The sequence below is a fragment of the Aethalodelphis obliquidens genome, unplaced genomic scaffold (genome assembly GCF_003676395.1).
Source record: "Aethalodelphis obliquidens isolate GAN/ISIS:26980383/991018 unplaced genomic scaffold, ASM367639v1 scaffold2, whole genome shotgun sequence".
Lineage (NCBI taxonomy): Eukaryota > Metazoa > Chordata > Mammalia > Artiodactyla > Delphinidae > Aethalodelphis > Aethalodelphis obliquidens.
This window is the reverse complement of record NW_020837946.1, coordinates 34,661,141-34,675,282: the sequence shown is the minus strand read 5'-3', so window position 1 is coordinate 34,675,282 and position 14,142 is coordinate 34,661,141. Positions and strand designations below refer to the sequence as shown.

The following is a 14,142-nucleotide window of genomic DNA, read 5'->3' as shown; positions in this document are numbered from 1 at the left end:
AGATAAGGGAATAAGAAGCATTCCTGTTTTACTCATCCGTACTATTAGAAACTACCTATTTCCTACCTTCATTGAACACAAAATGGTATCATTGCCTTCATTGAACACAAAATGGTATCAGGGTGGGTTTGTGGTTGGATCTTAAATAAATCGAATATAGAAATAACTATCCATGTAATTTTCTAAATAATTTTTGTAAAATACAAAATTCCTCATTCATTCTTACTTGCTCTTAGGGTTCCATTAACTTCAAATGATGATGATGATGAAGATAAAGAAAAAAAGCAGTGTGACAATATCATGTCAAAGACATCACCTGATAGCCCCTCTTTGGTATCAACTCAGCATAACTTGGAATTGTTATTTCTTAAAGAAAATGATCAGAATGTTTGTGGTGTAAATGATTCCAAACACATTTCTTCTATTGTTGATATACTTCCCAAAGGTGAGATTTTTTTTAAAATTCATTTTGAGTGTCAGTATTAAATAGTTAACATTCATTGGATTTTCTTCTTGGGGGCCATCATGTATAAACAGTTAATAAGTTAGACTTCTTATGTTACAGATTTCCTAACTTCTACTATTTAAAATTTCTGGTGAAAAAATTAGTTTAAAGGTAAATATGCCAGGACTTCCCTGGTGGTACAGTGGTTAAGAATCTGTCTGCCAGTGCAGGGGACATGGGTTCAGTCCCTGGTCCAGGAAGATCCCACATGCCATGGAGCAACTAAGCCCATGCGCCACAACTGCTGAGCCTGCGCTCTAGAGCCCGTGAGCCACAACTGCTGAGCCCATGTGCCACAGCTACTGAAGCCTGTGTGCCTAGAGCCTGTGCTCCACAATAAGAGAAGCCACTGCAATGAGAAACCCATGCACCGCAATGAAGGGTAGACCCCGCTCGCCACAACTAGAGAAAGCCCACGCGCAGCAACGAAGACCCAGTGCAGCCAAAAAAAAGTAAATATGCCAACAAATGTCAGGTCTACAGTGGCCTAATACTACTACTCTGGAAACAGTATTTAGAAGTGAGCTGGCCTAAAGAGCTTTTCTTGGTATCTTAGCTTATGAATTGAAAGACATGATATATTATTTAGTTATATCTTCTCTTTTTCAGAGATATAAAAATTGAGGTTCTAGATACGTGTAGTGACTTTTTCAAGATCATAACCAATTGGTGATAAAGCAAGAACTTGAGCCTAGGTGATGGTTGAGTAAGAAAAAATGATGACACTTAAATTTTAATTATGTGGTATTTTAAAATAATAATCCTGTGGTGTAGTCTGGTTTATATATTTGACATAGAATTTCAGATTGGGATATGGAACCATAACTATATTGAATTTGGAGTTTGAATTATTTTTCGTTTCTAAAAGGTATATGACTGTGTGTATATAATTTTTATAAACTTTAGCTACTTGCTGATAACATTTTGATAGTAATCCTTATCAGAGTTATCACTGTTACTTGGGTTCATTTCCCAGATTCCTCTCACTTAGAAACATATGTTAATGTTAATGGCTCTGTTGTTGGCTATTCTCCACTCTACTGCTGAGGCCAAGGCAGAGTGAATTCCCAGTATATATTTTCTGTAGATAGAAATGTAAAATGTGACTTATGACTACTCCATTCATTTCTACTTTATTTATTTGTTAAATATTTTTTTATTTTTGGCTGTGTCGGGCCTTAGTTGTGGCACGCGGGATCTTCATTGCAACATGTGGGATCCTCTGCTGTGGCACGCGGGCTTCTCTCTAGTTGTGGCACACAGGCTCCAGAGCACGTGGGCTGTGTAGTTGTGGCATGTGGGCTCTGTAGTTGGCAGCACGTGGGCTCTCTAGTTGTGGCCCACTTGCTCAGTAGTTGCAGCGCACGGGGTTAGTTGCTCCATGGCATGTGGGATCTTAGTTCTCTGACCAGGGGTTGAACTCTCATCCCCTGCATTGAAAGGCAGATTCTTAACCACTGGACCACCAGGGAAGTCCCCTACTTTATTTTTTATCAGCATAGATTCTTCATAATATTAGTATCTGAACAGAACATATTGTCAGAAATCCTTTCTCTGAAACAGTTTGATTCCTAATCTCATTTGTTTAAAATAATAAATTCCTTGTTACTACTTATTTCTGAATTTTGTTTCCCTTTATTTTATAGAAAGCCATTCCCACTCAGACCAAAGTTCCAGGAGTTCTCTAATGAGTGAGATGAAAAATGCCCAGTCAATGAGCCACAGAAAGAAGTCATCTCCTAGTAATGTGACTAAAAGGAAAAAACGTGTATCATCTTGGGAATCAAATAATCCTGCAGACACTCCCTGTGTAACAGATTTGGATCAACAACAGATTTCAAGTCCAATATTAAATTGGAATAATGAAATAAAAGATTGTACTAACGAAGCAAATATTAAAATGCAAAGAAACATAATGTGCCTTCCTGCCTCATCTGAGTCTGCAAGTGAACCTACTACAGAGGGCCTGAATCCAGTTCAGGGTAATGATGACTTTCAATTGCAAAAAACTGTGTATGATGGTGACATGGATTTAACTGCTAGTGAAGTAAGCAAAATTGTTACAGTTTCAACAGGCATTAAAAATAAAAGAGATAATAAAAAACCAAATGATTGTGGAATAAAAACTTTCAGAAAAGTGAAAGATCCAAGCTCTGGAAAAAAGAGAGAAAGATCAAAGAGACAATTTAAAAATAGTTCAGATGTGAATATTGAGGACAAGATCAAAAATGGACCAGAAAGAAGATCTGTTGTCCTGGATGGCAAAGAGGATTCAGAAGAACCAAATTTTATTTTCAGTACTGAACAGCTGACTCAGTTGAACATGCCGAAGAAAATAACCCTTCACAATGGCTTTGATCAGGATGACAGACCAAGTACACAGTATAACAAAAAGAGGAAAATAATTCATGTAACAGATGATCAAGAGGAAATATACTCTTTCTCCCAAAGTTCAGATAAAGTCGAGCAGGACAGTAAATTTGATATGGGTCCTAGTTCTCTAGCTTATAAGAAAAGTAAAACTTCTAGACAGACATTTGTGATTCATACGTTAGAAAAAGATAACTTATTCCCAAACCAAAAGGTTAAAGAAACCACCTCTGAAAACCTAGGAGTCACAAGTGAATTTCAAACAGTTTATCTTTCCAGCAAAGATAATGGAAAGTTATGTGATTATGAGACCCAAAATATGTTAGATTTGAAAAAGCATGTCACTGATAGGCAACCTACTCAGCAAAATGAACCAAAAATAAATAAGAAGCTTAGGCAGAAAATAAATCGGAAGACAGAAATAATTTCTGAAATGAACCTAATACTTGGGGATAATGCCAAAGATGTGCAAGGCCCAGAAAAAGGTAACTTTTCCTTTCAAACCCAAGAGGATAAAGAAATCATCTCTGGAAACCTAGAAGTTTCAAATGACTTTCAAAAATCTGGTGTTTCCACTAGCAATAATGGAAACCTGTGTGATTGTGAGACCCAGAATGTATTGGGTCTGCAAAAGCAGATCACCGACGTGTACCCTGTTCAGCAGAATGAATCAAAAATTAATAAGAATCTTAGGCAGAAAGTAAATCGGAAGACAGAAATAATTTCCGAAGTGAATCTTTTAGATAATAACAGAAGTGGGTATTGCCCAGAAAAGGGTAACTCTTTCTTCCTAACCCAGGATAAAGAAGTTATCTCTGAAAACCTAGAAGGCACAAGTGCGTTTCAAACACCTGCTCTTGCTTCCAAAGATAGTAGAAACCTATATGATTATGACACTCAAAATGTTTTGGGGATGAAAAAGCATGTTTATGATATACAACCTGCTTGTCAAAATGAATCAAAAATAGATAAGAAGCTTAGGCAAAAGGTATGTCGGAAGACAGAAATCATTTCTGATATCAACCAAATATATAAGAATCATGACAAAGGAATGCATGACCCAGAAAAAGGTAACTTATTTTCTCTAACCCAGAAAGATAAAGAAATTATCCCTGAAAACCTAGAAGATGAAAATGAGTTTCAGATAGCTGATCCTTCCCTCAGAGGTAATAGGAATCCATGTGATTATGAGACTCAAAACCTTTTAGGTGTGAAAAAGCATGCTACTGATACTGGGAAGCAAAATGAATCAAAAATAAATGAGAGTCTCAGGCAGAAAGTAAGTCAGAAGACAGAAATAATTTTGGAAATGAACCAAAAAAATGAATTTAACGACAAAGATATACATGACACAGTAAAAGGTGCCTTCTTTTCCCTAACCCCAAAGGATAAAGAAACCATTTCTGAAAACCTAGAAGTCACAAATGAATTTCAAACGATTTATCTTCCCACCAAAAATAATAGAAATTTATATAAGACCCAGAATATGTTGGATTTGAAAAAGCATGTCACTGATAAGCAACCCGCTCAGCAGAATGAATCAAAAATAAATAAGCTTAGGCAGAAAGTAAGTCGGAAGACAGAAAGAATTTCTCAAATGTACCAGATATATGAGGATAATGATAAAGATGTGCATGGCCAAGAAAGCTATACAAAAGATCTTAATTTTAAAATAAATAAATCTAAACAAAGACTTGAAGGCCAAGGTATTAGTGGATACTGTATGGAAATCAACAGTAATGAAAAAGAAAATTGTGGTCAAATTTCAAATCCTTACAAACCAGTTAAAAAGCATGGGGAAGAATCATCAGGCAAGGCAAAGAACATTTTGGCAAAAGGTAACAACAAACCTATTTTGCACTTAACAGGTTCTTCACAGACGTCTGTCTCCTTAGAACTAGGTTTAAAACACACTACTGATGAGACAGATTCTGACCCTGGAAACCAAATGGAACTACATAAGAATCCAAAGCAAAGCACTACAATGCTGAATAAAAAGAGAGATATCCCCTTCATGGAAGTGACAAAGGAAGGAGAGTGCCAGGTCAAAAAAATAAATAAAATGACATCCAAATCAAAGAAAAGGAAGACCTTCGTAGATCCTTCTCCAGATAGTCATGAACTAATGGAGATAATATCTGACACCATTCAGGGAATATCAGTTGAATCTGAATATGCTGTTAAGGAAAAAAAATTGGAAAATGAGGAAATTGTCAAAATTAAGCCAGACTTTCACACAAAAATGTTGAAATCTTTATCTCAGATATGTTCACCTAACAGACAAGATTCTTCCTTTAACAGTGTTCCTGAGGGTTCAAAACCTTTGAGTATTTCTTCTAGTAAAAATCTGAAAGAAAATTTTGCTCTGGAGAGCTCACCCGTCTTTCAAATAAGTGATGATGTGCATGAGAAGATGAAAAAGATGAATTTTAAAGTCAACCAAAGAACACAAAGATCAGAAATAGGTATGTCCATACCTGAAGTGATCAAGTTTCAAAATTCTATATATTTTTTCATTTAACCAGTAAAGCCTTTCCTGTTATAACATTTTTATGGAATTTTAAAACAATGTATAATTGTGTAGCCCGATCTGTAGAAGCAATATGGAGGAATTTAAAGAAAGTTTAATACTTTGAGAAGATAACAGTGAGAGTGGCTTGGACATTTATACACTAAAAAATGTATTTGGCCTTTAGCACAAAGTTGTCTGATAATGACATTAGGCAGATAATTTCATTTTTCATAGTTTTGAAGGAAATTGGCTGCTTTAAATGTATATAATAATGAATTGCCCTGGTTTGATTTTACCAAAGACAATTGCAAATTTCTTAAGGTTGGGACTCTCTCCAATAGCATATATTTAATATGATCAAAACTTATTCTAGGTATTTTAGAAGATTAAAAAATAATACCAACTCCCTTTCCTCAGAGTACATGTATGGAAAAGTAACAGGTACAGTGTTTAAATATGGCAAATGCTTTAATAAAACCACACATGTTAAGGGATGTAATGACAGGGAATAATTTTGGCTAGAGGAATCTGCAGAGGCATCATCAAATAGATAGCATTTTAAGCCCTAAAGCATAGGTAGGATTTTTACCTTTAGTGTTTATTTCTTATTTTCCCCAGTTATTAAAATAATACTCACTCATTGCAGAAAATTGAAAGTAGAGAATCAGAAAATAGTAGAAAAAACAATCACCCAGAAGAACTGCAGTCAACATTTTGGCATATGCATGCAGGCTTGAATCTATGCATTTTAAAATATATACTTGAAATCATTCTATATATAACATTACTTACCTCACTTTTTCCCCTTAACATTGACATTCTTTTGTTATTAGCAATTTTGCAACATTAGACATTCCCATATCAATTAAAGTTTTCTACTGGGAGCCTAACATTTCAATGTACATATGTAGAACACTAGGATTTTTATGGATAAGACTTCATGTAAAGGGAATACTGACGCAAAAGAAGTGCCAAGGTCTAGAGTTGCAGGACATTTTAGAGACTGGTGAGCCGTCTTTCATCTCTGTTCCTCATGGTGCCTTTCATAGCGTGAGCAATCGATGACAAATGTTGAATGAATGTGCAGTAATTTGCATGATTCGGTGACTAGAGTTGAATTCATGAAGAATTTCTGTCAGCCTAAATGTGATTTCAGAATAAAAATATTGCAGGCTACTACTTTGCTAGTTTGTCTTAAATGGTAGGTCTCTTTTCCTCTCATTATTGCTAGAAAAAAACTGATTTACAGATAATTTCAGTGCTACTTTCGTAAAATTTAAAGTTATAATTTGATTATTAAGTTTAAAAATTTGCTACCAATAATTTACAAACCAGTAAATATCCTATGTGTAGTTCCATATCTCTATATATACTGTTAAAAATATTTTTGAAAACAATACTCCTTTCAGGTATTAGAATGCTACAGGACTTGACAAATACCAGTTTTGTTTCAAATAACACTGCTAAATCTGAAAACAAGTTAGAAGATCTATCTTCGGAGCTGTCAAGCCGAAGAAGAAGGTGTACTCCTCTCTCTTTAAAAGAGCCAAGTCTCAAAGGGTGAGTATTCAATGACATAAAAGCGATTTCAGTGCAGTACTGTAAAATACGTGCTTTCAAAAAGATTCCTGCCTGAATTAGTATTTGAACACTTCTGAGTATCAGTGAAGCATGTATTGTTGACATGTAACAACCACAGTATGATCTGGGTAAGATTTGAAGAAATGTCTTCTTTTATTCTTTGAACAGGCTTAAAAGGTTTTTTTTGTTGCCTATAATTTGCAAACCTCATTATTTATTACCCCCATTTATTGATTCAGAGTGTTTATATGTCCTTTGGCCTCAAAGAATAATAGTCCTTTTTCTTTTTCTTTTAAACCTCAAACATATACCCCCAAAGAGGGAATAGTACTCCCCCCACCATTTATCCATCCCTCAGCTTTGAGAGTTACCAATATTTTGCCATATTTACTTCCACTATCTGTTTTTTGTTGTTGTATCTTTAAAGCAAGTCCCTAATATTGAGTCATTTAATTCCTAAAACACTTCTGTATATATCTCTAGAATATAAAAACTTAACAAAACTGGACAACAATGATCACAACTAACAAAATTATCAATAATTCCTCACTGTCGTCTAATAGCAAATCCCAATTCACATTTCCTTGATTATCTCAAAAAATGTCCAAATGCCTTTTACATATGTTTTATTCAGAATCTTATTTTTCCGAGGATAAATGAAGTTGCTATTTCAGATAACCTGATCATATTTGAGATGGTATTTCCAAAAGGATAGAGAGAAATATCCTCAAATTTTCTCTTTGCATTTGTTTCAGTGTTTGCTTCTATAAAATTAAAAACATTGATCGTTTTTGACAGGTATTTTAAAACAATAACCAGCAGGTGGCAGCAATGCAAGAGAGGGTGCAAGAGAAGCCAGTTAACCAAGGGCTTTTTTAAAAAACAGCTTTATTGAACTATAGTTCACATATCGTATGTTTCACCCATTTAAATGGTACAATTCAGTGGGTTTTAGTAGATTCACAGATACGCACACCATCACCACAGTCAATTTAAGAACGTTTCTTCATTTCAAAAAGAAACCCCATGCCCTTTAGCTGTCACTCCTGTGTCTCCCAGCCCTAGACAACCAACCGATCACCTACTTTCTGTCTCTATAGACATCCTCTTCAGACATTTCATATGAATGAAATCATATAATATGTGGTCTTTGTGACTGGCTTCTTTCACTTAGCATAATGTTTTCAAGGTTCATCCCTGTTGTAGCATGAATGAGTAGTATTTCATTCCTTTTTATGACTAAATAAAATATTCTATTGTATATATACACCACATTTTATTTATCCGTTTGTCTTTTGATGATCATTTAGTTGTTTCCACCTTTTGGCTATTATAAATAATGCTCCTATAAACATTTGTGTGTTTTTTTGTGTACATATGTTTTCATTTCTCTTGGGTATTTGCCTAGTCGTGGAACTGCTGAGTCATATGTTAGCTATGTTTAATCGTTTGAGGAACTGCTAGACAGTTTTCCAAAGCTGCCGTACCATCTTATAGTCCCACCAACAGTGGGACTCTGTTGGGTCCTGATTTCTCTATATCCTCACCAGCACACTTGTTATTATTTGACTTTTTGATGCTTCTAGCCATACTAGTGAGTGTGAAGTGGTATCTTATTATGGTTTTGGTTTTCAGTTCCCTAATGACTAATGATGTTGAGCATCTTTTCATGTGCTTATTGGCCATTTTTATATCTTCTTTGGAGAAATGTCTATTCAGATCCTTTGCCCTTTTTTCAGTTGGGTTATCTTTTTCCTATTGAGTTGTGAGTTAAACTTTTTATTTTGAACTAATTTTATACTTACCAAAAAGTTGTAAAAATAGTAAGAGGTTTCTCATATGTTCCTTACCCAGCTTTTCCCAATTCTAACATCTTACATACCTATACTACAATTATCAAAGCTAGAAAATTAGCAGTGGTACAATACAAGATCTGGGCACTAGGTATTCTCACTGCTTATGTTGTGTTGTATTATCTGTTGTTGCATAACAATATTATCATAAACCTGGTGGCTTAAAACAACACACATTTATTTTCTTTTGGTTTCTGTGGACCAGGAATCTGCACTTAGTTAGCTAAGTTGGGTACTCTGCTTAGTGTCTCACAAACCTGTAATCACAGTGTCATCCAGGCTGATTTTCGTCCGGAGGCTCTCCTGGGGGAAAATCCGCCTCCAAGGTCACACAGATTGTTGGCAGAATTCATTTCCTTGTGGTTATAGGACAGAGGGCCCCAGCTTTTTTGCTGTTGGCTGGAGGCTATCCTCAGCTCCTAGAGACCACCATTAGCTCCTTGCCCCATGGGCCTCCCAACATGGCCACTTACTTCAAAACCAGAGAGAGTCTCTAGAGCAAATCCTCTGGCAAGATGGAGTGCTATAAAATGAAACATATACTCAAAAGGGAGACACCCCATCACTGTTGCCATTTCTGTTGGTCAGATGCAAGTCACAACTCCTGTCCATACTCAAGGAAAGGGTATTATACAAGGGCATGAACACCAGTAGGCAGGGATCATGGCAGGGTCCTCCACAGAGTCTCTCTACCACAGGGACAATTGATATTAGGCCCCATCAGCAGACAGAGCTAGGAAATGTATGTATTATACTAATCCATGAATATGCATACTTTTATATTTATCTATCTGTGTGTATAGTGAAAACCTTGAGTTTAGACTGATACCTCTGATTCCTGTTCAACATCACAGGGTTCATTTTAGCTTTGCTTATTTGTAATTTCTTTCTCTATTGGTAAGTAGCTTGGCTCTCATTATCTATAACATATTTATTTATTTATTTGTTTGTTCAATTCTAGCATACACATAAAGTAGTTTCAGAATTGCTGACCCATATCCCTATGAGAAACATACTAACTAGATCATAACATTTAGGTACAGTTCTTTTTGTCTTAGGTTAGTTCTTTTCTTACCACCCACCTTCAACATAATTATGTTATTCATTTGTTATTGTTTGTATTCCATTTTCTTCTCCCACATCTTGGTAGGTTTAGTCATTTACTTTTGGAGTATGTGAGTCATTTCTTGGGTTGTACAAGTCAGAGCTATACAAAGTGGTATATGCAGAGAAGTGTCAACTACTTTCATTCCTGCTACCCCATTCCCTTTACCCCTCCTTTCTATCCTATTTTCACCACCTCCTGTGGATAATCAGTTCCTTTAGTTTCTGGTTTATTGCCCCTGTGTTTCTTTTGCACAAATGAGCAGATATATGTATATCACCCTTTTTCTTACATAAAGGTAGCATACTTAACTACTTTTTTGGGCTTTGCTGCTTATCATTTAACAGTATGTTCTGGAAATCACTCCATATCAATTTGTAGAGACTTTTCTCATTCCTTTTTACTGCTGAATAATACTTAATTAATTCTTTTAAAAGAGCTACCTATTCTAAACTAAATATAGCAAAATGCTGTAATGAAATAGTATTCTATTTTAGTTTAGATCTTCTGGGCATGCAGATTATCTGGTAATCAGTTTAGTTGGCAAAATTTTTTTTTTTGCGATTCGCGGGCCTCTCACCGTTGTGGCCTCTCCCGTTGCGGAGCACAGGCTCCAGACGCGCAGGCTCAGTGGCCATGGCTCATGGGCCCAGCTGCTCCGCAGCATGTGGGATCTTCCCGGACCGGGGCACGAACCCATGTCCCCTGCATCGGCAGGCGGACTCTCAACCACTGCGCCACCAGGGAAGCCCAGCTGGCAAAATTTTTAAAAGCAAATATCACAATGTACATTAGTATAAATACTAAGAGTAATAACAATCCAGCTGCTGTTTTTTTCCTTTTGGATTGGGAATGGCATGCAGCAGGTACATCACAGCTTTTGATAGGCCCCCACTGAGGATAAATCCTGATGGAAACTGCTTACAGTATATTATGGAGTGGTCATCATAGGCATTGAGAGTAGGAGCAGCAGGAGTTACCAGGAAGGTAATACAAATATATTTTTTAAAGTCTTTATCTCTTAAGTCCCAAAGTACTGAATATAACAAAAGGGGACATTTTAAATAGTAAAAGCCCTAATCCACAAAGAGTATGTAATAGTTATGATATTTATGTACCAAATAGCAGAACAACTACTTTTATGAAGCAAAAACTACAGGAGATACATGGAAACAGATAGGAACACACTAATAAGTTTTAATATACTCAGTATAAAACAAATAAAGTGGGCAAAAAATAAGTAAGGAGATAGAAGGTCTAAACAACATAATGAATAGGGTAAATCTTATGTATACATATCAAACTCCACACTCTGATAAGAGAGAATACATATTCCTCTCAAGTGTTCATGGCACAATTACAAAAGCATATCCACACCATGCTATGAAAAACATATACCATGACTGAGTAAGGTTTATTCCAGGAATGCAAGGTTGGTTCAGTATTAGAAAACCTATCCTCATATACCATATTAATAAACCTAAGAAACTAAAGCATATGATTCTTTCATAGATGCTGAAAAAAGCCTTTGACGAAATTCAACAGTCACTCATGATTAAAACACTCGATAGACATTGAGGGATACTTTCTTATAATGATAAATTGTATATACATACCTTAATCCTAAAGGCAGTATCTTGTTTAATGAGGAGACAATGGAGGTATTTCCATTTAAATTAGGAACAAGGCAAGAATGCCCACTGTTTCTGCTACTATTCAACAAGGGATTGATGAACTCAATTCAAAATGGTGGTTTCTTCTCAGGAGATGAGAGAACTGTGATCTCGTCTCACAAAAAGGAGCACACTGGAAAGGGGCACTGGAGGCTTGTGAGGTGTGGTAAGAGTTTATTTTTTAACCTGGGTGTAGGTGTATCAGCATTTATTTGAGTTTTTAAATTGTACATTTTGGGCATCCCTGGTGGTGCAGTGGTTGAGAGTCCGCCTGCCGATGCAGGGGACATGAGTTCGTGCCCCAGTCCGGGAAGATCCCACATGCCGCGGAGCAGCTAGGCCCGTGAGCCATGGCCGCTGAGCCTGCACGTCCGGAGCCTGTGCTCTGCAACCAGAGAGGCCACAACGGTGAGAGGCCCGCATACCAAAAAAAAAAAAAAAAAATTGTACATTTTTATATATTCTTATATGTATGCTAAAGTTCATTAATAAAAAGGAAATATATAGTAAATCATGAAATGTGTAAAATCTATGTTGATTAATTTCTCTTAAACCTTATTTATAATTCCCATTATCATAGAGTATTTTAAATATATGACGAAGTTTTGTGGTTTGAGAAAACTGCTTTCTACTGGTATGGTGCAGCAATTTTCCTCTCCGTACTTTGCAGCAAAAGCATTAGCTTTAGGTTGTTATTATTGTTAATCTTCCTTTTTTTCCTACTTTGCAGGAAGATGAGAAGATGAGTGAATTTATACATTCTGGTTTTTCTGAATTCTCAAACCATAACAAGTCAAAACAAGGGTATAACTAAGATCAAGAAGATGAAACGTATGACAAAAAGTTTTGGGGTTTTTTTTCTTTTTCATTTTCTGCCTTTTCATGGAGTGTTTATTCTTATGTATAGATAATATGCATAAAATAGCTATTTTGTAATACTAACCTTTTAAAATTATTATGGTCATCCTATAACATCTTCCTGCTCATTTAAGCTCCTTTCAACCAAACAACCTTTAAGTAAACAATAGCTATTAGCCTTTTAACCAAATAAAATGTATTATAAATACTTTTGTATTGGTTACCTTGTTGTACACCAAGCTATCTTGTTTTGTTTTGTTTTTAAAACCATTCAGTAAATGTGAACACCTGTAAGATTTTAAAAGTCACCTTCTGCCCTGGCCAGTTGTCTTTCACCCTTCGTTCTTCAACTTTCAAGATTACTTCTTCAATTGCAGCTTCTGTATTACTTCCATTATATGTAATCTGATGAGGGGTTGGCTGAGGGGTTAACCTCTCAGGCTCTTTTGAATTTGGTTTTTATAACTTTAAGTAGTAAATCCTATTCCTATCTGAGATTAATGAACATAGCTTACTGTATTCAGATGACTAGTCAAATTCTATTCTGCCTATATGGAAAAGTTTTCTTAGACAATATCCGACAACGAAAAGGGTGGGCCCAGAAATCTGCATTTTTAACAAACACTGCAGATAATTCTGGGGCAGATTGTCCTAGGACCAAACTTTGAGAAACTGCTGTAGGACTACAGAGTCCCACAGAACTTACTCATTATCAACAGTGTTGGCTGAATGGAGGCTAGAGGCTTTATTAAAGGAACAGTTTACACAGTGGTTAAGAGCTTGGCATCCTGACAGTCTGTTCCTTTCCTGTACTCCTATTACTTTAAGGCTTCAGACCTCCTAGAGTCATTCTCTGGTATTATGTTTCCTATTGTTTAGTTCTATTTTTTTCTCTTTTCCATGAGGTTTGTCTTTTCTTTTTTTCTGTTCCCATGCAAATTATTTTTCATTGTATGTATCACACTTATAAACCTTTTCTTTTATTGTTGGCGGAATTTGGTCACAGCAAGAAACAAATTTCCTATTCCCATATTATAAAGACATTTACCCATGGTTCCATTTTGTTTTTACATTTAAATTTCTGATTCATATGGATTTTGTTTCATGGTGTGAGTTAGGAATGCAATTTTGACCTTTTTCCAAATGATTCCCCATTAATTAAAAAGTCTGTGTTTTCCACTACTGATTTGAAGTGCCGCCTTTTTCAATGTTGTATTTCCATGTACACTTACATTTATTTCTCAATTTTCTGTTCCCTTTACTTGTCTGTGTTTCTTTTGATGCCCCACTACCATCCTCTTTAAATTATAGAGACTTTGTGGGAGTTTCAAAGTTTCCCTCATGAATGTTTTCCACATTTCTTGATGCCTAGGCATTCTCTCTTTTTTCCTGGTAATATAAATGGGAAATAAACTCTGTTATTGTTGCAGTATTTTCTAGATCTATCTCCTGAAAACCAAGCTATCTTTACTCCCTTTTTCTCCCCAATTCTTAATGCCTCTTGTTGCTTTCTCTTGTCTAATTGCATGGCTGCTACCTTATGTTAAATGTTAAATAGCAGTGACAATAGTGGTATCCTTGTCTTGTTCATGATTTTCATGGGAATGCCTCTGGTTTTATCCCATTAAGTAAGATGCTGTGGTTCTGTATGTTATAATCACATTAAACTATTGATTATTATTTTA

At 35.7% G+C, this 14,142-nt stretch overlaps 1 protein-coding gene across 3 annotated transcripts in view; it reads left to right on the top strand.

The window, feature by feature from the left end:
• Positions 1-14,142, top strand: part of SGO2 (shugoshin 2) — a 47,368-nt gene extending 33,226 nt beyond the window's left edge. For 2 of the 3 annotated variants that reach the window (XM_027124662.1, XM_027124678.1), the window contains 4 exons: positions 237-445; positions 2,152-5,340; positions 6,797-6,947; positions 12,330-14,142. In XM_027124662.1, the coding sequence (XP_026980463.1) occupies positions 237-445; positions 2,152-5,340; positions 6,797-6,947; positions 12,330-12,345 (3,565 nt within the window). In that variant the 3' untranslated portion in view covers positions 12,346-14,142. Of the gene's footprint in view, positions 1-236; positions 446-2,151; positions 5,341-6,796; positions 6,948-11,690; positions 11,844-12,329 lie in introns of those variants that run through there. The other variant, XM_027124669.1, reaches the window with a different exon arrangement.